General features: G+C 54.8%; 1 protein-coding gene across 4 annotated transcripts in view; it reads left to right on the top strand.

The window, feature by feature from the left end:
• Positions 1 to 23,149, top strand: part of LOC116956521 (myosin-binding protein C, slow-type-like) — a 118,180-nt gene that overhangs the window by 80,599 nt on the left and 14,432 nt on the right. For all 4 annotated transcript variants that reach the window (XR_012930295.1, XM_076054227.1, XM_032978206.2 and 1 more), the window contains 11 exons: positions 83 to 230; positions 3,074 to 3,178; positions 4,008 to 4,196; positions 5,237 to 5,371; positions 5,940 to 6,110; positions 7,449 to 7,537; positions 9,119 to 9,314; positions 12,366 to 12,505; positions 13,215 to 13,374; positions 16,934 to 17,070; positions 17,766 to 17,952. Coding sequence is in view for 3 of the 4 variants with exons in the window: in XM_076054227.1 (XP_075910342.1) it covers positions 83 to 230; positions 3,074 to 3,178; positions 4,008 to 4,196; positions 5,237 to 5,371; positions 5,940 to 6,110; positions 7,449 to 7,537; positions 9,119 to 9,314; positions 12,366 to 12,505; positions 13,215 to 13,374; positions 16,934 to 17,070; positions 17,766 to 17,952 (1,657 nt within the window). In the remaining variant the exon portion in view is untranslated. The remainder of the gene's footprint in view (positions 1 to 82; positions 231 to 3,073; positions 3,179 to 4,007; positions 4,197 to 5,236; positions 5,372 to 5,939; positions 6,111 to 7,448; positions 7,538 to 9,118; positions 9,315 to 12,365; positions 12,506 to 13,214; positions 13,375 to 16,933; positions 17,071 to 17,765; positions 17,953 to 23,149) is intronic.

The following is a 23,149-nucleotide window of genomic DNA, read 5'->3' as shown; positions in this document are numbered from 1 at the left end:
TCATTCTCCTTCACTGCCCCTCTATCCCCCTGCCAACCTCCCACCCCTGCCCCCCTGTGCCCCCCCCCCGGGCCCCCCTTAGACGATCCCCCCCACGACGGGCCGCGTGCACATGGAGAAGGACTCCCTGGTGCTGGAGGTGGCGGAGCGCGGGGACACGGGGCGCTACACCATCACGGCACAGAACGCGGCAGGAACCTGCACCATGCATGTCAACATCAAGGTGGTGGGTGAGTGAAGTCGTCACTCACTCACTCACACACTCACTCACTTACACACTCACTCACACACTCACTCACACACACATTCACTTACACACTCACACACTCACTTACACACTCACACATTCACTCATTCACACACTCACTCACTCACCCACCCACACACTCACACACTCACTCATTCACACAATCACTCACTCACACACTCACACACTCACTCACTCATTCACACACACACTTACACACACATTCACTTACACACTCACACACTCACTCACTTACTTACACACTCACTTACACACTCACGGACTCACACACTCACTCACACACTCACTCACACACACATTCACTTACACACTCACACACTCACTCACACACTCACTCACTCACACACTCACTCACACACTCACATACTCACTCACTCACACACTCACACACTCACTCACACACTCACTCACACACTTACTCACTCACACACTCACTCACTCACACACTCACACATTCACTCACTCACACACTCACACACTCACTCACTCATTCACACACTCACTTACACACTCACACACTCACTCACACACTCACTCACTCACACACTCACTCACTTACACACTCACTCACACACTCATTCACACACTCACTCACACACTCACACACTCACTCATTCACACACTCACACACTCATTCACATACTCACTCACTCACACACTCACTCATTCACACAATCACTCAGTCACACACTCACTCACACACTCACACACTCACACATACACACACGTACACACACGCACACACCCACCCACTCACTCACCCACACACTCACCCACACACTCACTCACACACTCACTCACACATACACACACGTACACACGACACACATGCACACACACACGCACTGAAGGTGAATCAGGTCAACCTGATGATGAAGATGTTGACGATGATGCGTCTTTGTGTATGTGTACCTGTCTGTATGTGTATCTGTCTGTGTGTTTGTATTTGTGTTTGTGTATTTGTCTGTGTGTGTTTGTGTGTGTCTTTGTGTATGTGTACCTGTCTGTATGTGTATCTGTCTGTGTATCTGTCTGTGTGTGTGTTTATGTGTTTGTGTATTTGTCTGTGTGTGTTTGTGTGTGTCTTTGTGTGTTTGTGTGTCTGTCTATGTGTGCGTGTTTGTGTGTGTGTATCTGTCTGTGTGTGTCTGTGTATGTGTGTCTGTCTGTGTGTGTTTGTGTTTGTGTACCTGTCTGTATGTGTATCTTTCTGTGTATCTGTCTGTGTCTGTGTGTGTTTGTGTGTGTCTTTGTGTGTTTGTGTGTGTGTCTTTGTGTATCTGTCTGTGTATCTGTCTGTGTGTGTGTTTATGTGTTTGTGTATCTGTCTGTGTGTGTTTGTGTGTGTCTTTGTGTGTTTGTGTGTGTCTTTGTGTGTGTATCTCTCTGTGTGTTTGTGTATGTGTATCTGTCTGTGTCTGTGTGTGTTTGTGTGAGTCTTTGTGTATCTGTCTGTGTGTGTGTATTTGTGTATGTGTATATGTCTGTGTGTGTGTCTGTGTGTCTTTGTGTGTTTCTGTGTATGTCTATCTGTCTGTGTATCTGTCCGTGTATGTGTATTTGTGTATGTTTATCTGTCTGTGTGTTTGTGTGTTCGTGTATGTGTATCTGTCTGTGTGTGTGTGTTTGTGTATGTATATCTGTTTGTGTGTGTGTGTGTTTGTGTATGTGTATCTGTCTGTGTGTATTTGTGTATGTGTATCTGTCTGTGTGTGTTTGTGTGTGTTTGTGTATGTGTATCTGTGTGTGTGTATTTGTGTGTGTATTTGTGTATGTGTATCTGTTTGTGTGTGTGTTTGTGTATGTGTATCTGTGTGTGTATGTGTGTGTATTTGCGTGTGTCTTTGTGTATGTCTATTTGCCTGTGTGTATCTGTCTGTGTGTTTGTGTATGTGTATCTGTCTGTGTGTTCGTGTATGTGTATCTGTCTGTTTGTGTGTGTTTGTGTATGTATATCTGTTTGTGTGTGTGTTTGTGTATGTGTATCTGTCTGTGTGTATTTGTGTATGTGTATCTGTCTGTGTGTGTTTGTGTATGTGTATCTGTGTGTGTATTTGTGTGTGTATTTGTGTATGTGTATCTGTTTGTGTGTGTGTGTTTGTGTATGTGTATCTGTGTGTGTATTTGTGTGTATTTGCGTGTGTATTTGTGTATGTATATCTGTTTGTGTGTGTGTTTGTGTATGTGTATCTGTCTGTGTGTTTGTGTGTTCGTGTATGTGTATCTGTCTGTGTGTGTTTGTGTGTGTGTATCTGTCTGTGTGTGTATTTGTGTATGTATATCTGTTTGTGTGTGTTTGTGTATGTGTATCTGTCTGCGTGTGTTTGTGTATCTGTCTGTGTGTGTTTGTGTGTGTGTGTTTGTGTATGTGTATCTGTCTGTGTGTATGTGTATCTATCTGTGTATGTTTGTGTCTGTGTATCTGTGTGTGTGTGTATTTGCGTGTGTATTTGTGTATGAATATCTGTTTGTGTGTGTGTGTTTCTGTGTCTGTGGTGCTAGTGTGGGGAGCGTTAGTGTAGTGGTTAGCGAGCTGCTCTTCGAGTTCGATTCACACTCACGGCCAACACCAGTGGCGATTATCTGAATCTGTCCTTTGACTCCCCTAAGTCGACTCAGCCTCAATCGAGTACCTGGTGTGGTGTGTAAACATCGCTACCGGGGGAGACAAAGGCGGCCGGGCGTAGTTCTGGCCACCCACCCATCCGTGTCCCATGCCGGCCTTCATAGGTGCTCGCTAACAGCACTTGCCACAACCAATCTGTTAAGGCTACACGGTGGATCTTTGTCTTTGTGCGCGTGTAGACATTCCAGACCCGCCCGAGTCTCCTGCCATCATCAGCATCGGCGAGGATTCGTGCGTGACCACGTGGAAGGCACCGCTGTACGACGGCGGGGAGCCCATCCTGGGTCAGAACACACACACAGATACAGACACACACAGACATACACACACAGATACACACACACACAGATACAGACACACACAGATACAGACACACACACAGATACAGACACACACACAGATACAGACACACACACACAGACAGACACACACACAGACATACACACACAGACACACACACACAGACACACACACAGACACACACACACAGACACACACATAGACACCGAGCCATACACACAGACATACACACACGGACACACACACAAACAGGTAGGCTCTCACAGGCTGTTGGAGCACGTGCTGTCAGCTAATGCCTCCTTTCCTCCCTCCTGCCGATCCTCCACCACCTCATTCTGCTCCTCCTCCCCCTCCTCTTCCACCTCCTCCTCCTCCTTCTCATTCTGTGTGCTCGTGTGCGTGCGCGTGTGTGCGTGCGTGTGGGTGTGCGTGCGGGTGTGCGTGTGTGTGCGTGCGTGTGTGTGCGTGTGCGTGCATGTGCGTGTGTGTGCGGGCGTGCGTGTGCGTATGTACGTGTGTGCGTGTGTGTGTGTGCGTGTGTGTGCGGGCGTGCGTGTGTGTGCGTGTACGTGTGTGCGTGTGTGTGCGTGTGTGTGCGTGTGTGTGCGTGTGTGTGTGCGTGTGTGTGCGTGTGTGTGTGTGTGCGTGTGTGTGCGTGCGTGTGCGTGCGTGTGTGCGTGCGTGTGTGTGCGTGCGTGTGTGTGCGTGTGCGTGCGTATGTACGTGTGTGCGTGTGTGTGTGTGCGTGTGTGTGCGGGCGTGCGTGTGTGTGCGTGTACGTGTGTGCGTGTGTGTGCGTGTGTGTGTGCGCAGGCTACGTGATCGAGCGCAAGAAGAAGCAGAGTCAGCGCTGGATGCGTCTCAACTTCGACGTGTGGAAGGAGCTGACCTACGAGGCCAAGGCCATGATGGAGGGGGTCCCCTACGAGATGCGGATCTGCGCCGTCAACGCCATTGGCATGTCGCTGCCCAGCGAGCCCTCCAAGCCCTTCGTGCCGCTCGGTAACGCCGTGAACGCTCGCTCCTCGCTCGGTCACTCGTGGGGCCGCTCACCCACACTGACACTCACCCACACTGACACTCACCCACACTGACACTCACCCACACTGACACTCACCCACACTGACACTCACCCACACTGACACTCACCCACACTGACACTCACCCATACTGACACTCACGCACACTGACACTCACCCACACTTACACTCACCCACACTGACACTCACCCACACTGACACTCACCCACACTGACGCTCACCCACACTGACACTCACCCACACTGACACTCACCCATACTGACACTCACCCACACTGACACTCACCCACACTGCCATCACACACACTGACACTCACCCATACCGCCACTCACCCACACTGACACTCACCCACACTGACACTCACCCACACTGACACTCACCCACACTGACATCACCTACACTGCCGCTCACCCACACTGCCGCTAACCCACACCTCTACTCACCCACACTGACACTCACCCACACCGCCGCTCACCCACACTGACACTCACCCACACTGACACTCACCCACACTACCACTAACCCACACTACCATCACCCACACTGCCACTCACCCACACTGACACTCACCCACACTGCCACTCACCCACACTGCCACTCACCCATACTGCCACTCACCCACACTGACACTCACCCACACTACCATCACCCACACTGCCATCACCCACACTACCATCACCCACACTGACACTCACCCACACTGCCACTCACCCACACTGCCACCCACGCTGCCACCCACACTGCCACCCACCCACACTGCCACCCTCACTGCCACCCACACTGCCACCCACCCACACTGCCATCACCCACACTGCCATCACCTACACTGACACTCACCCACACTGCCACCCACCCACACTGCCACCCTCACTGCCACCCACACTGCCACCCACCCACACTGCCACCCCCCACACTGCCTCCCACACTGCCACCCACCCACACTGCCACCCTCACAGTCTGTGCAGTGGCTACACGGGGGACCGTTGTGTTTGTGTGGCGCAGCTCCCACCAGCGAGCCCTCGCACCTCATCGCCGACGACATCACGGACAACAGCATCTGCCTCAAGTGGAAGCAGCCAGAGAGGATCGGAGCGGCCGGCCTGGACGGCTACCGCATTGAGTACTGTGCAGAGGGATGTGAGTGACGCGGCGGTGGTGGTGGAGGTGGAGGTGGTGGTGGTGGTGGTGACGGCGGCGGTGGTGGTGGTGGTGGTGGTGGCTGTGGCGGCGGTGGTGGTGGCGGTGGCGGTGGAGGTGGTGTTAGTGGTGGTGGCGGTGTTGGTGGTGGTGGTGGTGGCGGTGTTGGTGGAGGTGGTGGTGGTGGCAGTGTTGGTGGAGGTGGCGGTGGTGTTGTTGGCGGTGGTGGTGGTGGCGGTGTTGGTGGTGGTGGTGGTGGTGGCGGTGGTGGTGGTGGAGGTGGTGGTGGTGGAGGCGGTGGAGGTGGTGGTGGTGGCGGTGGAGGTGGTGGTGGTGTTGGTGGTGGTGGTGGTGGTGGAGGTGGTGGTGTTGGTGGTGGTGGTGGTGGTGGAGGCGGCGGCGGCAGTGGTGGTGGTGGCGGTGGTGGTGGTAGCTGAAGATGATGACGATGATGACAATGCCGTTGACAATGACGATGATGATGACGACGATGACGACAATGATGCCGATGATGACAATGCCGTTGACAATGATGAGGCTGATGACGACGCCGACATTGCCGTTGCAGCCACGGACTGGGTGAAGGTGAACCCGGACAAGCTGATCGATGACACGTCGTACGTGGTGCGTGACCTCCCCAAGGACGCGAAGCTCTTCTTCCGCGTCATCGCCGTCAACGCGGCCGGCGACAGCCAGCCCTGCACCACCTCGCAGGCCATCACCATCCGCGAGCTCGTGTGTACGGGACTCACTCACATCGCTATCATCATCAGTAGCATCACCATCATCATCAGTAGCATCACCATCATCAATAATAACATCACCATCATCATCAGTAGCATCACCATCATCAATAATAACATCATCATCCGCGAGCGCGTGTGTACGGGACTCACTCACATCGTGAAAATCATCACCATCGCTATCATCATCAGTAACATCACCATCATCAATAATAACATCATCATCATGACCAGCCCCATCGTGAGCATCATCACATTATGTCCCTCCATCCCTTCCAACCCTCCCTCCCTCCCTCCTCTCTCTGTGTCTCTCTCTGTGTGTCTCTCTGTGTCTCTCTGTGTGTCTCTCTGTGTGTCTCTCTGTGTGTCTCTGTGTCTCTATCTGTATGTCTCTCTGTGTCTCTCTGTGTGTCTCTGTGTGTCTCTCTCTGTGTCTCTGTGGTTCTGTCTCTGTGTCTCTCTGTGTGTCTCTCTCTGTGTCTCTCTCTGTGTGTTTCTCTCTGTGTGTCTGTGTCTCTGTGTGTCTCTCTCTGTGTGTCTCTCTCTGTGTGTCTCTCTGTGTCTCTCTCTGTGTGTCTCTCTGTGTGTCTCTCTGTGTCTGTCTCTGTGTGTCTCTCTCTGTGTGTCTCTGTGTCTCTCTTTGTGTGTTTCTCTCTGAGTGTCTTTGTGTCTCTGTGTGTGTCTCTGTGTGTGTCTCTCTCTGTGTGTCTCTGTGGTTCTGTCTCTGTGTCTCTCTGTGTCTCTCTCTCTCTGTGTGTCTTTCTCTGTGTGTCTCTGTGTCTCTCTGTGTGTTTCTCTCTGTGTGTCTGTGTCTCTGTGTGTCTCTCTCTGTGTGTCTCTCTGTGTGTCTCTCTGTGTCTCTCTCTGTGTGTCTCTCTCTGTGTGTCTCTGTGTCTCTCTCTCTGTGTTTCTCTCTGTGTGTCTGTGTCTCTGTGTGTATCTCTCTGTGTGTCTCTCTTTGTGTCTCTCTGTGTCTCTTTCTCTGTGTCTCTCTGTGTGTCTCTCTCTGTGTGTCTCTGTGTCTCTCTTTGTGTGTCTCTGTGTCTCTCTTTGTGTGTTTCTCTCTGTGTGTCTCTATGTGTCTCTGTGTCTCTGTGTCTCTCTCTGTGTGTCTCTCTCTGTGTGTCTGTGTCTCTCTTTGTGTGTTTCTCTCTGTGTGTCTCTCTCTGTGTGTCTCTCTCTGTGTCTCTCCGTGTGTCTCTCTCCGTGTGTCTCTCTCCGTGTGTCTCTGTGTCTCTTTCCGTGTGCCTCTCCCTCTCTAACTATATTTCCGTGCGTGCCTCTGTCTGTGAGTGTCTCTCCATCTCTCCGTGTCTCTCTCCGTATCTGCGCAGTCCCACCTAAGATCATGGTGCCCAGACATCTCCGGCAGAATTACATCAAGAAAGTTGGAGAGACGGTCAACATCGTCGTGCCGTTCCATGTGAGTTTCGCTCGCCCGGCGAGAATCGCTCACACAGGTGAGTCTCGCTCGCCCGGTGAGCCTCGCTCACCCGGCGAGACTCGCTCACACAGGTGAGTCTCGCTCGCCCGGTGAGTCTCGCTCGCCCGGTGAGACTCGCTCACACAGGTGTGCCTCGCTCGCCCGGTGAGACTCGCTCACACAGGTGTGCCTCGCTCACCCGGCGAGACTCGCTCACACAGGTGAGTCTCGCTCGCCCGGTGAGTCTCGCTCGCCCGGTGAGACTCGCTCACACAGGTGTGCCTCGCTCGCCCGGTGAGACTCGCTCACACAGGTGAGTCTCGCTCGCCCGGTGAGCCTCGCTCACCCGGCGAGACTCGCTCACACAGGTGTTCCTCGCTCGCCCGGCGAGACTCTCTCGCTCGCCCGGCGAGACTCGCTCCCTCGCCCGGCAAGACTCGCTCGCCCGGTGAGCCTCGCTCACCCGGCGAGACTCGCTCGCTCGCCCGGCGAGACTCGCTCGCTCGCCCGGCGAGTGTCGCTCACTCGGTCAGCCTCGCTCACACAGGTGAGACTCGTTCACTCGGTGAGACTCGTTCACTCAGTGAGACTCGCTCACACAGGTGAGACTCGTTCACTCGGTGAGACTCGTTCACTCGGTGAGACTCGCTCACACAGGTGAGACTCGTTCACTCGGTGAGACGCGCTCACACAGGTGAGACTCGTTCACTCGGTGAGACTCGCTCACCCGGTGAGACTCGCTCACCCGGTGAGACTCGCTCACACAGGTGAGACTCGTTCACTCGGTGAGACTCGCTCACTCGGTGAGCCTCGCTCACACAGGTGAGACTCGTTCACTCGGTGAGACTCGCTCACTCGGTGAGCCTCGCTCACACTGATGAGACTCGTTCACTCGGTGAGACTCGCTCACACAGGTGAGACTCGTTCACTCGGTGAGACTCGCTCACACAGGTGAGAATCGTTCACTCGGTGAGACTCGTTCACTCGGTGAGACTCGCTCACACAGGTGAGACTCGTTCACTCGGTGAGACTCGCTCACTCGGTGAGCCTCGCTCACACAAGTGAGACTCGTTCACTCGGTGAGACTCGTTCACTCGGTGAGACTCGCTCACACAGGTGAGACTCGTTCACTCGGTGAGACTCGCTCACTCGGTGAGCCTCGCTCACACAAGTGAGACTCGTTCACTCGGTGAGACTCGTTCACTCGGTGAGACTCGTTCACTCGGTGAGACTCGCTCACTCGGTGAGCCTCGCTCACACAAGTGAGACTCGTTCACTCGGTGAGACTCGCTCACTCGGTGAGCCTCGCTCACACAGGTGAGACTCGTTCACTCGGTGAGACTCGCTCACACAGGTGAGACTCGTTCACTCGGTGAGACTCGTTCACTCGGTGAGACTCGTTCACTCGGTGAGACTCGCTCACACAGGTGAGACTCGTTCACTCGGTGAGACTCGCTCACTCGGTGAGCCTCGCTCACACAGGTGAGACTCGTTCACTTGGTGAGACTCGTTCACTCGGTGAGACTCGCCCACACAGGTGAGCCTCGCTCAATCGGTGTGTGCGTGCGTGGTGCTCGCCAGGGCAAGCCGAGGCCCAAGGTCACGTGGCTCAAGGACGGCCAGGTGCCCGACGTGAAGCAGGTGAACATCCGCAACAGCGACAACGACTCCATCCTCTTCATCCGCAAGTCGCTGCGCAGCGATTCGGGGATCTACGTCCTCACCGTGCAGGTGGAGGACATCGTGGAGACGGCCAACATCACTGTGCAGATCGTCGGTACGTGCACGCCTGTGTTGTGTGCGTGTGTATGTGTACGCTTGTGTTGTGTGCGTGTGTGGTGTACGTGTGTGTTGTACGTGTGTGGTGTACGCGTGTGTTGTGTGCGTGTGTGTTGTACGTGTGTGTTGTACGTGTGTGGTGTACGCGTGTGTTGTGTGTGGTGTAGGCGTGTGTTGTGTGTGTTGTGTGCGTGTGTTGTGTGTGTTGTGTGCGTGTGTTGTGTGTGTGTGTTGTGTGTGTTGTGTGTGGTGTAGGCGTGTGTTGTGTGTGTTGTGTGCGTGTGTGTTGTACGTGTGTGGTGTACGCGTGTGTTGTGTGTGGTGTAGGCATGTGTTGTGTGCGTGTGTGTTGTGTGTGTTGTGTGTGGTGTAGGCGTGTGTTGTATACGTGTGTGTGGTATAGGCGTGTGTTGTGTGTGTGTACACGTGTGTTGTGTGTGTTGTGTGTGTACGCGTGTGTTGTTTGTGTTGTGTGTGTACACGTGTGTTTTGTGTGTGTGTGTGGTGCACGTGTGTTGTGTGTGCGTGTGTGTGGTGTAGGCGTGTGTTGTGTGTGTGGTGTGTGCGTGTGCACGTGTGTGTTGTGTGTGTGTAAGCGTGTGTTGTGTGTGGTGTACGCCTGTGTTGTGTGTGTGTACACGTGTGTGTTGTGTGTGTGTTGTGGGTGTGTTGTGTGTGTGTTGTGTGTGTACGCGTGTGTTGTGTGCGTGTGTGTTGTGCACGTGTGTGTTGTGTGTGTGGTGTGTGCGTGTGCACGTGTATGTTGTGTGTGTGTGTACGCGTGTGTTGTGTGTGTTGTGTGTGTACGCGTGTGTTGTGTGTGTACGTGTGTGTGGTGCACGCGTGTGTTGTGTGTGTGTGATCCACTTGTGTGTTGTGTGTGTGTGGTGCACGCGTGTGTTGTGTGTTGTGTGTGTGTACGCGTGTGTGTGTACGTGTGTGTTGTGTGTGTGTGCGCGTGTGTTGTGTGTGTGTGTACGTGTGTGTTGTGTGTGTGTGTACGCGTGTGTTGTGTGTGTGTGTGTACGTGTGTGTTGTGTGTGTACGCGTGTGTTGTGTGTGTGTGTACGCGTGTGTTGTGTGTGTGTACGCGTGTGTTCTGTGTGTGTGTTGTGTGTGCGTACGTGTGTGTTGTGTGTGTGTGTGCACGTGTGTTGTGTGTGTGTGTACGCGTGTGTTGTGTGTGCGTACGCGTGTGGTGTGTGTGTGTACACGCGTGTTGTGTGTGTGTGTACATGCGTGTTGTGTGTGTGTGTACGCGTTTGTATGTGTGGTGTGTGGTGCTCGCGTGTGTTGTGTGTGTGTGTGGTGCACGCGTGTGTTGTGTATGTGTGTGTGGTGTACGCGTGTTTTGTGTGTGTGTACGTGTGTGTTGTGTGTGTGTGTTTGTGTGTGTGCGTGCGCGTGTGTTGTGTGTGTGTGTACGTGTGTGTTGTGTGTGTGTGTGTTTGTGTGTGTGCGTGCGCGTGTGTTGTGTGTGTGTGTACGTGTGTGTTGTGTGTGTGTGTTGTGTGTGTGTGTGCGCGTGTGTTGTGTGTGTGTGTACGCGTGTGTTGTGTGTGTGTGTACGCGTGTGTTGTGTGTGTGTGTACGCGTGTGTTGTGTGTGTGTGTGCGCGTGTGTTGTGTGTGTCTACGCGTGTGTTGTGTGTGTGTACGCGTGTGTTGTGTGTGTGTGTGCACGCGCGTGTTGTGTGTGTGTGTACGCGCGTGTTGTGTGTGTGTGTACGCGCGTGTTGTGTGTGTGTGTACGCGTGTGTTGTGTGTGTGTGTACGCGTGTGTTGTGTGTGTGTGTGCGCGTGTGTTGTGTGTGTGCACGCGTGTGTTGTGTGTGTGCACGCGTGTGTTGTGTGTGTGTGTGCACGCGCGTGTTGTGTGTGTGTGTGTACGCGCGTGTTGTGTGTGTGTGTACGCGCGTGTTGTGTGTGTGTACACGCGTGTTGTGTGTGTGTACACGCGTTTGTATGTGTGGTGTGTGGTGTGTGTTGTGTGTGTGTGTACGCATGTGTTGTGTGTGTTGTGTGTGTGCACATGCGTGGGTGCGTGTGTGTGTGTGCGCGAGTATACGTGTGTGTGTGCGAGTATACGTGTGCGTGCGTGCGTGTGCGTGCGAGTATACGTGTGTGTATGTGCGAGTATACGTGTGCGTGTGTGTGCGAGCGTGGTAGTATACGCGTGCGTGCGCGGGCGTGCGTGCGAGTATACGTGTCTGTGTGCGAATATACGTGTGCGTGTAAGCGTGGTAGTACGCGTGTGTGTGCGAGCGTGGTAGTATACGCGTGCGTGCGTGTGTGTGTGTGCGAGTATACGTGTGCGTGTAAGTGTGGTAGTACGCGTGTGTGTGCGAGCGTGGTAGTATACGCGTGCGTGTGTGTGTGTGTGCGAGTATACGTGTGCGTGTAAGCGTGGTAGTACGCGTGTGTGTGCGAGCGTGGTAGTATACGCGTGCGTGTGTGTGTGCGAGTATACGTGTGCGTGTAAGCGTGGTAGTACGCGTGTGTGTGCGAGCGTGGTAGTATACGTGTGTGTGCGAGCGTGGTAGTATACGCGTGTGTGTGCGAGCGTGGTAGTATACGCGTGTGTGCGAGCGTGGTAGTATACGCGTGTGTGTGCGAGCATGGTAGTACGCGTGTGTGCGAGCGTGGTAGTATACGCGTGTGTGCGAGCATGGTAGTATACGCGTGTGTGTGCGAGCGTGGTAGTATACGCGTGTGTGTGCGAGCGTGGTAGTATACGCGTGTGTGCGAGCGTGGTAGTATACGTGTGTGTGCGAGCGTGGTAGTATACGTGTGTGTGCGAGCATGGTAGTACGCGTGTGTGTGCGAGCGTGGTAGTATACGCGTGTGTGCGAGCGTGGTAGTATACGTGTGTGTGCGAGCATGGTAGTACGCGTGTGTGTGCGAGCGTGGTAGTATACGCGTGTGTGCGAGCGTGGTAGTATACGTGTGTGTGCGAGCATGGTAGTACGCGTGTGTGTGCGAGCGTGGTAGTATACGTGTGTGTGCGAGCGTGGTAGTATACGTGTGTGTGTGCGTGCGTGCGCGTGCAGAGAAGCCGGGCCCGCCGGTGAGCGTGCGCATCGTGGAGGTGTGGGAGTGCAGCGCCGCCATTGAGTGGGTCGCTCCACGCGACAGCGGCAACTGCGAGATCACCGGCTACACCGTGCAGAAGGCCGACAAGAAGACCATGGTGAGTCACGGCTGTCCGCTTGGTACGTCTGGCTGTTGTGTCGGCCTCCAGGCCTTCACGGACAATCTGTGGAGGGAGCGGAAGGTTCGGAGCAGCCGGATAATCGAAGATGATCGACATGAATGTGAACGCGCGTTGATTCTAAACGTGGGTCCTAGCTCAACATCGTTTTACCTCCCATCGTGGCAACGACAGGTCTTGTCATGAGTGGACCACTACCCGCTGTGACGCGTTGATTCACATGGTGTCGGTAGTGGTGATGTTGATGGCAGTGATAGTGGCAGTGGTGGTGTCGGTAGTCGTGGTGGTGGTGGTGGTGGTGATGTCGATGGTGGTTGCGGTGGTGGCGGTAACGGTGGTAGCGGTGACGGGTGTCGGTGATGTTGTCTGTGGCGGTAGTGGTGATGATGGTGGTGGTAACGGTGTTGATTGTGAAGGCAGTGTTGGTGGCGGTGGTGATGGTGGCAGGAGTGGTGGTAGCGTTGGCGGTGATGGTGTCGGTAAGCGATGGTGGTGTTGGTGGCGGTGATAGTGGCGGTAGCGGTGATCGTGATGGTGTTGCTGGCAGTAGCGGTGGTAGCGGTGACGGCGTCGGTAGTCGTGGTGGTAACGGTGGCGGTAGTGGTGATGGCGCCGACGGTGGCGGTATCTGTGGCAATGGTGACGGCGGTGATTGCGCCTGTGTCCGGTGACGGTGTCGTCGGTGCAGGAGTGGTTCACGGTGTACGAGCACTACCGCCGGGTGCACTGCACCGTCTCCGACCTGGTGGTGGGTAACGAATACTACTTCCGCGTCTTCGCCGAGAACATGTGTGGCCCCAGCAACGACGCCACGCGCAGCAAGGACAGCGCTCGGATCCCCAAAGCTGGTACGCACGCACACGCGCACACACACACACGCACGTACACACACACACACGCACGTACACACACACACACGCACGTGTACACACACACGTACACACACGCACACGCACACGCGCACACACACACACACACGCGTACACACGCGCACGTGTACACACGCACGTACACATACACACGCACACTCGTACACACGCGCACGTATACAAAGATCCCCCGTATAGCCTGTAACAGACTGTAGGGGCAAGTGCTGTTAGCGAGCACCTATGAAGGCTGGAACGGTACACGAGGGGGTGGGTGGCAAGCACCACGCCCCACCGCCTTTGTCTCCCTAGTGGCAATGTTTACACACCGCACCAGGTACTCATTTGAGGCTGAGTCGACCTAGGGGAGGCCCGGGACCGGTTCAGATAATCGTCACTGGTGTTGGCCGTGAGCGGGAATCGAACCCGGGTCGCCAGGTTCATAGCGCAGCGTAGCGCTAACCGCTACACTATCGCTCCCCACGCACACGCGTGTACACACGCACGTACACACACACGCACGCACGTGTACACACGCACGTGCACACACACGTGTACACACGCACGTACACACACATGCACGTGTACACACACATGCACGTGTACACACACATGCACGGGTACACACACAACAACCGCCATTCGTCACTAAGTGGCGGTGACGTCACCATGGTGCTTGTGCCAGGCAATGTGCACTTTGAGGCCACATAAAGTGTTGAACGCCCGCTGGCAGGGGGTCATGGGACAGACCCAGGTGCCACGGGCCGACTGACTGAGACGACTGGCTGATGTACCACCTGTGCCCCCTATTGTGCCAACTTGCTGTACTTTAGCCACCGGGCGCTCCGCTCGTTGTTGTGAGCATCGCTCCTCCGCCCTCTGTTGTTGTTGGAGGGCGACTGCCTTCAACTACCCAGTAGCGTCCTTCACGAGCCTCCTTCACTGAAGCCGATCTTGACACCGCTGGTACGGGTCATCGGCAAGTCCACTCAGCTCCACGTCCTCCTGTACCACATCACTCCATCTCTTCTCTAGCCCGTGCCACGCCCGTTTAGCCCTCTCGATCCGGCCGAACAAAAGCTGTTTGACATGCGGTGGCTGGGCATGCAGGTTACATGACCAAGCCAATGCAGCCTTGCCTGCCGGAGGAGCTCACCGATGGGACTTTGTCCAGATGTTTCAAAGATTTGTGAGGTCCTCACACAATCCAGCCTGGTTAAACCCAGGATGGATCATAGGCAGGCCAGCCTAAATATTTATAACCGGTAAAGATGTTCCATTAGGGGGGTCCACGTTTCGCAAGCATAGCGAAGGAAGGGAATGACTGTGGCCGAGAAGACCCGAATCTTCGTGTGGAGCGACAGACCAGGTAGTTTCCACACAGCGTTATGCAACCGATGAAAAGATATTGCCGCTCGACTGATTCGGAGTGTGACCTCTGCTGTTAAACCGGAGCCGGTCATGAGCACACTGCCCATGTATGGGAAACTCTCCACTCTCTCCACAACTGCCCTATCACCAATTGGGAGTTGTGGGGGCGGAGTGTCCGATGGTACAAAATACCCAGGCAGGTGCTTAGTTTTGGTGGGGCTGATGGTAAGGCCCCACCTCTCAGTGGCACGCTCCAGTCTCAGCAGCAGCGTCTCCATCTCCACCTTTGAATGAGCAGCTATTACCAAATAATCGGCATACATAACGTGGTTGAGCAATAGGGAGCCATCCCTTGACCGCACCTGGGCATTGATCAGCCTCCCATTATATCTGTACCAAATGGAGATTCCCCCGGTACAGCTATTGAAGGCTTCACGAACTGCGTGGTCAAAATAGATGTTAAATAATGTGGGAGCCAGAGGACATCCCTGTCACACCCCAAGGTGTACAGGGAATGGCTCTGACTCCCGGCCACATAGTTTTACCCAGGCCCGCTCACCATCATGAAGGTCCTTAATGATCGTGAGCAGAGGGTCAGGGACTCCAAAAGCACGAAGAACAACCCAGAGCCCAGCCTACTGATGGTATCATAGGCCTTGACCAGGTCAATAAAGCATAGATGTAGGTCTTGTGTGTATGTACACGTACGTACGTGTACACACACACATGTACGTGTAAACACACACACGCACGGACGGATGTGTACACCCACACGTGTAGACACACGTGTACACACACAGACCGTCTATACATACACACACACACATGCACACAACATCACCATCGCTGCTCACCCTCACGATCATCATCACACACAATGACCACCATCACTACCATCACCAGTGCCGCATTCAGATTTTGTAGGCCCCTGGGCTACGGGTACTGTGAGGCCCCTGGGCTACGGGTACTGTGAGGCCCCTGGGCATCAGGTACTGTGAAGCCCCTGGCCTACAGGTACTGTGAGGCCCCTGGGCTACAGGAACTGTGAGGCCCCTGGGCTACAGGTACTGTGAGGCCCCTGGGCTACAGGTCCTGTGAGGCCCCTGGGCTACAGGCACTGTGAGGCCCCTGGGCTACGGGTACTGTGAGGCCCCTGGGCTACGGGTACTGTGAGGACCCTGGGCTACAGGAACTGTGAGGCCCCTGGGCTACAGGTACTGTGAGGCCCCTGGGCTACAGGTACTGTGAGGCCCCTGGGCTACAGGAACTGTGAGGCCCCTGGGCTACAGGTACTGTGAGGCCCCTGGCCTACAGGTACTGTGAGGCCCCTGGGCTACGGGTACTGTGAGGCCCCTGGGCATCAGGTACTGTGAAGCCCCTGGCCTACAGGTACTGTGAGGCCCCTGGGCATCAGGTACTGTGAAGCCCCTGGCCTACAGGTACTGTGAGGCCCCTGGGCTACGGGTACTGTGAGGCCCCTGGGCTACAGGAACTGTGAGGCCCCTGGGCTACAGGTACTGTGAGGCCCCTGGGCTACAGGTCCTGTGAGGCCCCTGGGTTACAGGTACTGTGAGGCCCCTTGGCTACAGGAACTGTGAGGCCCCTGGGCTACAGGTACTGTGAGGCCCCTGGCCTACAGGTACTGTGAGGCCCCTGGCCTACAGGTACTGTGAGGCCCCTGGCCTAGAGGTACTATGAGGCCCCTGGGCTACAGGTACTGTGAGTCCCCTGGGCTACAGGTTCTGTGAGGCCCCTGGGCTACAGGTACTGTGAGGCCCCTGGGCTACAGGTACTGTGAGGCCCCTGGGCTACAGGTACTGTGAGGCCCCTGGGCTACAGGTACTGTGAGGCCCCTGGGCTACAGCTACTGTGAGGCCCCTGGGCTACGGGTACTGTGAGGCCCCCAGTGATATTTTCAAAAGAAAAAAACAAAGCTAAAGAAAATGTAAATGCATTTTTACAAGGCTAACAACGAATAAAATTCAGCATTCACAAGTGCAAGAACTTTTCACTTCATCTCTGGAGGCCCTCCAGCTGGCAGAGGCCCCCTGGGTCTGCAGCCCCTAAAGCCCCCACGCCTTAATCCGGCTCTGGCCATCATCACCGTCAATCATTGCCATCGCCCTGCCAACTGCGTGCACCGGACCCCGGCCTCCGTATGCCGCTGCAGGCATTGTGTACCGCCCGCCCGAGTACAAGGAGCACGACTTCCTGGAGGCGCCGCAGTTCACCCACCCACTCGTCGACCTGTGCGCCATCTCCGGCTACAACGCCACGCTCAGCTGCTGCGTCAGAGCCTTCCCCAAGGTGAGACCCACAGAGACCCACGCACACACACAGAGACTCATGGACTCACACAGAGACTCGTAGACTCACACAGAAACACATAGACTCACACAGAGACTCGTAGACTCACACAGAGACACATAGACTCACACAGAGATCCACGCACACACACACAGAGACTCATAGACTCACACAGAAACTCGTAGAATCATACAGAGACCCGTAGACTCACACAGAGACTCGTAGACTCACACATAGACTCGTAGACTCACACAGAGACTCGTAGACTCACACAGAGACTCGTAGACTCACACAGAGACCCACAGACTCACACATAGACCCACAGACTCATACAGAGTCTCATAGACTCACACAGAGACTCGTAGACTCACACAGAGACTCGTAGACTCACACAGATACCCATAGACTCAAACTGAGACCCACAGACTCAAACTGAGACCCATAGACTCACACAGAGACTCATAGACTCACACGGAGACCCACAGACTCACACATAGACCCACAGACTCACGCAGAGACCCATAGACTCACACAAATAGTATTATTTATATCATCATCACGTCGGGAAATGAAATCACCACCAATAATACTCAATACATAATAATAAATCACAATCCAAATAATAATTGTAACAACAATCACGAGAAACATATTTACCCCCCCCCCCCACCACCAAAATATAAAATCCTCGGCAGCCCAAGATCAGGTGGACGAAGAACAAAGTGGAAATCCGCGACGACCCCAAGTACCGCATGTTCAGCAACCAGGGCGTGTGCACGCTGGAGGTGCGCAAGCCGGGCCCGTACGACGGCGGCGTCTACTGCTGCCTCGCCGAGAACTCCCTGGGCGATGCCATGGTCGACTGCAAGTTCGAGTGCAAAGGTGAGCGGGCAGTGGCGGTGGTGGTGGTGGTGGTGGCCGAGGTGAGGGCCGCTCTGGGAGTGGGGAGGTGGTTGTATGTGGATGTGTGGGTGAGCGCGTGGGGTGAGTGTGGGGGGGCGGGTGGGTGAGTGGGTGGGTGAGCGGGTGAGTGGGTGAGTGTGTGAGCGGGTGAGCGTGGGGGCGGGTGAGCGTGGGGGCGGGTGAGCGTGTGAGTGGGTGAGTGTGTGAGCGTGTGAGTGGGCGGGTGAGCGTGTGAGTGGGTGAGTGTGTGAGCGGGAGAGCGTGTGAGCGGGAGAGCGTGTGGTGTGAAAGTGGGGGCGGGTGGGTGAGTGGGTGAGCGTGTGAGTGGGCGGGTGAGCGTGTGGTGAGCGTGTGAGTGGGTGAGCGTGTGGGTGCCCGGGTGAGCGTGTGAGCGTGTGAGTGGGCGGGTGAGCGTGTGAGTGGGTGAGTGTGAGGGCGAGTTAGTGTGGGGGTGGGTGGGTGAGTGGGTGTGAGTGGGTGTTTGTGTGAGTGAATGTGGTTGGGTGGGTGAGTGTGTGAGTGAGTGGGTGAGTGTGTGAGTGGGTGAGTGGGTGGGTGAGTGGGTGTGAGTGGGTGTTTGTGTGAGTGAATGTGGTTGGGTGGATGAGTGTGTGAGTGAGTGGGTGAGTGTGTGGGTGAGTGAGTGGGTGGGTGAGTGGGTGTGAGTGGGTGTTTGTGTGAGTGAATGTGGTTGGGTGGGTGTGTGGGTGGGTGGGTGAGTGAGTGGGTGGGTGAGTGGGTGAGTGGTTGTGAGTGAGTGGATGGTGTGAGTGTGTGAGTGAATGTGGGTGGGTGTGTGAGTGTGTGAGTGAGTGGGTGAGTGGGTGGGTGGATGAGTGAGTGTGCGTGTGAGTGGGTGAGTGGGTGTGCGTGTGAGTGGGTGAGCGTGTGAGTGGGTGAGTGAGTGGGTGAGTGTGTGTGTGGGTGTGTGTATGGGTGAGTGTGGTGTGTGTGTGTGGGTGTGTGTGTGTGGGTGTGTGAGTGTGTGTGTGTGTATGGGTGAATGATGAGCGATAGTGTAGCGGTTAGCGCTACGCTGCGCTACAAACCTGGCGACCCGGGTTCGATTCCCGCTCACGGCCAACATCAGTGACGATTATCTGAACCGGTTCTGGGCCTCCCCTAGGTCGACTCAGCCTCAAATGAGTACCTGGTGCGATGTGTAAACATCGCCACTGGGGAGACAAAGGCGGCCCTGCGTGGTGTTGGCCACCCACCCCCTCGTGTGCCGTTCCGGCCTTCATAGGTGCTCGCTAACAGCACTTTCCCCTACAGTCTGTTAAGGCTATACGGGGGATCTTTGTTTTTGTGGATGGGTGTGAGGGTGAGTGTGCAGGTGAGGATTTGAGGGTGAGTGTGCAGGTGAGGATTTGTGGGTGGGTGTGAGTGTTGGTGAGTGTGGGGGTGAGTGTGTGGGTCATTTTGGGTGTGAGTGTGGGAATGTGTTGGTGAGTGTGGGGGTGAGTCTGCGGGTGAGTGTGTTGGTGAGTGTGGGTGTGAGTGTGGGAATGTGTGGGTGAGTGTGGGAATGTGTTGGTGAGTGTGGGGGTGAGTGTGCGGGTGAGTGTGGGTGTGAGTGTGGGTGTGAGTGTGGGTGTGAGTGTGGGTGTGGGTGTGAGTGTGCGGGTGAGTTTGGGTGTGAGTGTGCGGGTGAGTTTGGGTGTGAGTGTGGGTGTGAGTGTGGGGGTGAGTGTGGGGGTGAGTGTGGGGGTGAGTGTGGGGGTGAGTGTGCGGGTGAGTTTGGGTGTGAGTGTGGGAATGTGTGGATGAGTGTGGGAATGTGTTGGTGAGTGTGTGGGTGAGTGTGTGAGTGTGGGGGTGAGTGTGGGGGTGAGTGTGCGGGTGAGTGTGGAGGTGAGTGTGGGTGTTGTATGCATCCCCCACCCCTCGCCTCCTCCACGCTCCCACACTCCCCATTCATTCTTGGTTCCCGCTGGACATCTGTGCAAAAGAGCTTCCGAGCACATCAGAGTCTTCCTCCAGTATAAATCGGTAACAGACAGAGATTGCGGAGGACTGCCCACCCCTCATGGTGAGCGAGGTCAGAACCGGTCCACCGGACCTCCCAGGGCACTACCGCTCCAACCCAATATTGAGGTGTATCACCTAGCAGCAGTAGTAGTAGCAGTAGTAGCAGCAGCAGCAACAGTAGCAGCAGTAGTAGCAGCAGCAGTAGTAGTAGCAGCAGTAGCAGCAGCAGTAGTAGCAGCAGCAGCAGTAGCAGCAGCAGCAGTAGTAGCAGTAGTAGTAGCAGCAACAGTAGTAGCAGCAGCAGCAGTAGCAGCAGTAGCAGCAACAGTAGCAGCAGTAGCAGCAGTAGTAGCAGCAGTAGCAGCAGTAGTAGCAGCAGTAGTAGCAGTAGTAGTAGCAGCAACAGTAGTAGCAGCAGCAGCAGTAGCAGCAGTAGCAGCAACAGTAGCAGCAGTAGCAGCAGTAGTAGTAGCAGCAACAGTAGTAGCAGCAGTAGTAGCAGCAGCAACAGTAGCAGCAGTAGCAGCAACAGTAGCAGCAGTAGCAGCAGTAGTAGTAGCAGCAACAGTAGTAGCAGCAACAGTAGTAGCAGCAGCAACAGTAGCAGCAGTAGCAGCAGCAGTAGCACGAGTCGGATTTACGCGAACAATATCCATAATGGAGTGGGCTTTTTAGTTTGTTGTGTTAGAGATCGCCTAAATGTAATTGTGTCGTTAAACCTACCACCACCCGACACAGACAATCGGTAAGGGCTTTGTGCCAGGTGAACAACACGTGACCAACGAGTTTACTTAGTTCAGCACACACACGCACGCATCGGTTGTGTGTTGGGGATTTAAGTTCACAACATCCCTACAGAGGAACACCTAACCCACTTAATTTCGTCCTTGTCTTTCCACCAAACTGTGCCAAATACTTGCCTTGTCGATATATATACACACACATATATATAAATACAAGCCTTTGCTTTTTACACATATATACCGAGATTGTATATATGTGTAGGATGTTTTCTCTGCTCTCGTGGGCTCACAATGGCCGTGTCGTCGGCTCCACGGCCACCGAACGCCACCCCATTCGCGAGCAGCGTAGCGCACCGAATGCTCGCCAAATCGCCGCCGTTGCGACCGGCGCGGTGAAGTATGGTCGCACGCGTCCCACCAGTGGAATGACACGGCCACTATGACCTCCTCCCCCTCCTGCCTCCTCCTCCTCGTGGACCCACGTGGTCGTCCAGCAATGTGAATGTGTTGTGAAGGTCTTGTCCGCTTCACACCTCTCTTCTCCTCCTCATTGCTGCATCCATGTCACATGCCATGTCCATGCGTGCGTCTGTGTGTGTGTGTGTCTGTGTGTGTGTCTGTGTGTGTGTCTGTGTGTGTGTCTGTGTGTGTATCTGTGTGTGTGTCTCTGTGTGTGTCTCTGTATCTGTGTCTGTGTGTGTGTGTCTCTGTGTGTGTGTGGCTGTGTGTGTCTCTGTGTGTGTGTTTGTGTGTGTGTGTCTGTGTGTGGCTGTGTGTGTCTCTGTGTGTGTGCCTGTGTGTCTGTGTCTGTGTGTGTCTGTGTGTGTGTGTCTCTGTGTGTGTCTGTGTGTGTGTGTGTCTGTGTGTGTGTGTGCCTGTGTGTCTGTGTCTGTGTGTGTCTCTGTGTGTGTGTCTGTGTGTGTGTCTGTGTGTGTCTCTGTGTGTGTCTGTGTGTGTGTCTCTGTGTGTGTGTGTCTGTGTGTGTGTGTCTGTGTGTGTCTCTGTGTGTGTCTCTGTGTGTGTCTGTGTGTCTGTGTCTGTGTGTGTCTCTGTGTGTGTGTCTCTGTGTGTGTCTGTGTGTGTGTGTGTCTGTGTGTGTCTCTGTGTGTGTCTCTGTGTGTGTGTCTGTGTGCTTCACACCTCTGTTCTCCTCGTCATTGCTGCATCCATGTCACATTCCATGTCCACGCGTGCGTCTGTCCGTGCGTTTGTCTGTGTGCGCGTGTGTCTGTGTGTGTGTCTGTGTGTGTGTGTCTGTGTGCGTGTGTGTGAATGGTGGTCGTGGTTACTTATGCCCCCACCGAAGATGAACATCCGTGGAGGGATGCAGGCAAAGCCGATGAGTCAGATGCCTTCTATGACCTCCTGTCACAGGTGCTGGCTAAAGTGGCCCCTCGGGATAGAGTCATCATGTTGGGTGACTTCAATGCCCGAGTTGGTCATGATACTGGCACCTGGTCTGGAGTGATTGGAGGGCATGGGCCAGATCAGCTCAATAACAACGGTAGGAGGCTGCTAGATTTTTGTGCAGCCCATGGGCTTGTAATTACCAACACGCTGTTCCGGCATCGGCGCATCCACACAACATCATGGATGCATGCCGGGTCCAAGCAAGAACATCTGCTGGACTACATAGTGACGGACCAGCGGATGCGAGCCCATGTCCTTGACACCAGGACCTACCATGGAGCTGATCTGCCCTCTGACCATCGACTAGTCATCTGTAAGATGCGCCTGCCATTCTTCCACTCCGGTGGTGGGTGTACACCCAGGACCCCATTCCAACCTAAAGTGGCCTGGTCTCAGTTATCTGAGACCAGGCCACTTTAGGATGGGTGGTAGTCGCGGGTTGCTGAGGAGATGGAGTCTGCCTCAGTGGCCCGTGATCACAAATCTCTATTTAACTCCATCAAAAAAGTAACCTGCAGCGCCACACCTATTACCATCATTAGGGGAAAAAACGGTGATCCAATCTCCGACCCCCAGGAACAGGTTTGCAGATTTGCTGAGCATTTCTGAGGTCCTGGCGGAGGGAAAATCCCTCAGCCAGGAAAATATCGTGGCACAAAGTGAGGATGAACCTGCTGAGGCTGCGGTGCCTCAAATATTGGAAGAAGTCACCCCCTGTGAGTGGCTGGCTGAGGTGCCATCTGTTGAGGAAGTACTGAAGGCGATCCGGAGTCTGAGACCAGGAAAGGCAGCGGGCAGAGATGATCTCCCAAGCGAAATGCTGAGGGAGGGTGGCTTTTGTGCACAGACTGCCCTATATGACATCATAACAACGGTCTGGACCACTGGACGGGTTCCGCAGGATTGGAAGGATGCCCTCGTGGTCCCCCTTTTTAAGAAGGGGGACCGTAACAATTACAGGGGCATCTCACTCCTCAGTGTGCCGGGAAAGGTCCTGGCAAGGATTATTCAGCATTGCCTTGCCAGGCACGCTGAGGAGAGGCTTTCAGAGC

The sequence above is a fragment of the Petromyzon marinus genome, chromosome 65, assembly GCF_048934315.1.
Source record: "Petromyzon marinus isolate PM22_M1 ecotype Great Lakes invasive population chromosome 65, UKy_Petmar_22M1.pri1.0, whole genome shotgun sequence".
Classification (NCBI taxonomy): Eukaryota; Metazoa; Chordata; class Hyperoartia; order Petromyzontiformes; family Petromyzontidae; genus Petromyzon; species Petromyzon marinus.
The sequence above is the reverse complement of the archived record's forward strand: the minus strand, read 5'-3'. Positions and strand labels throughout refer to the sequence as shown.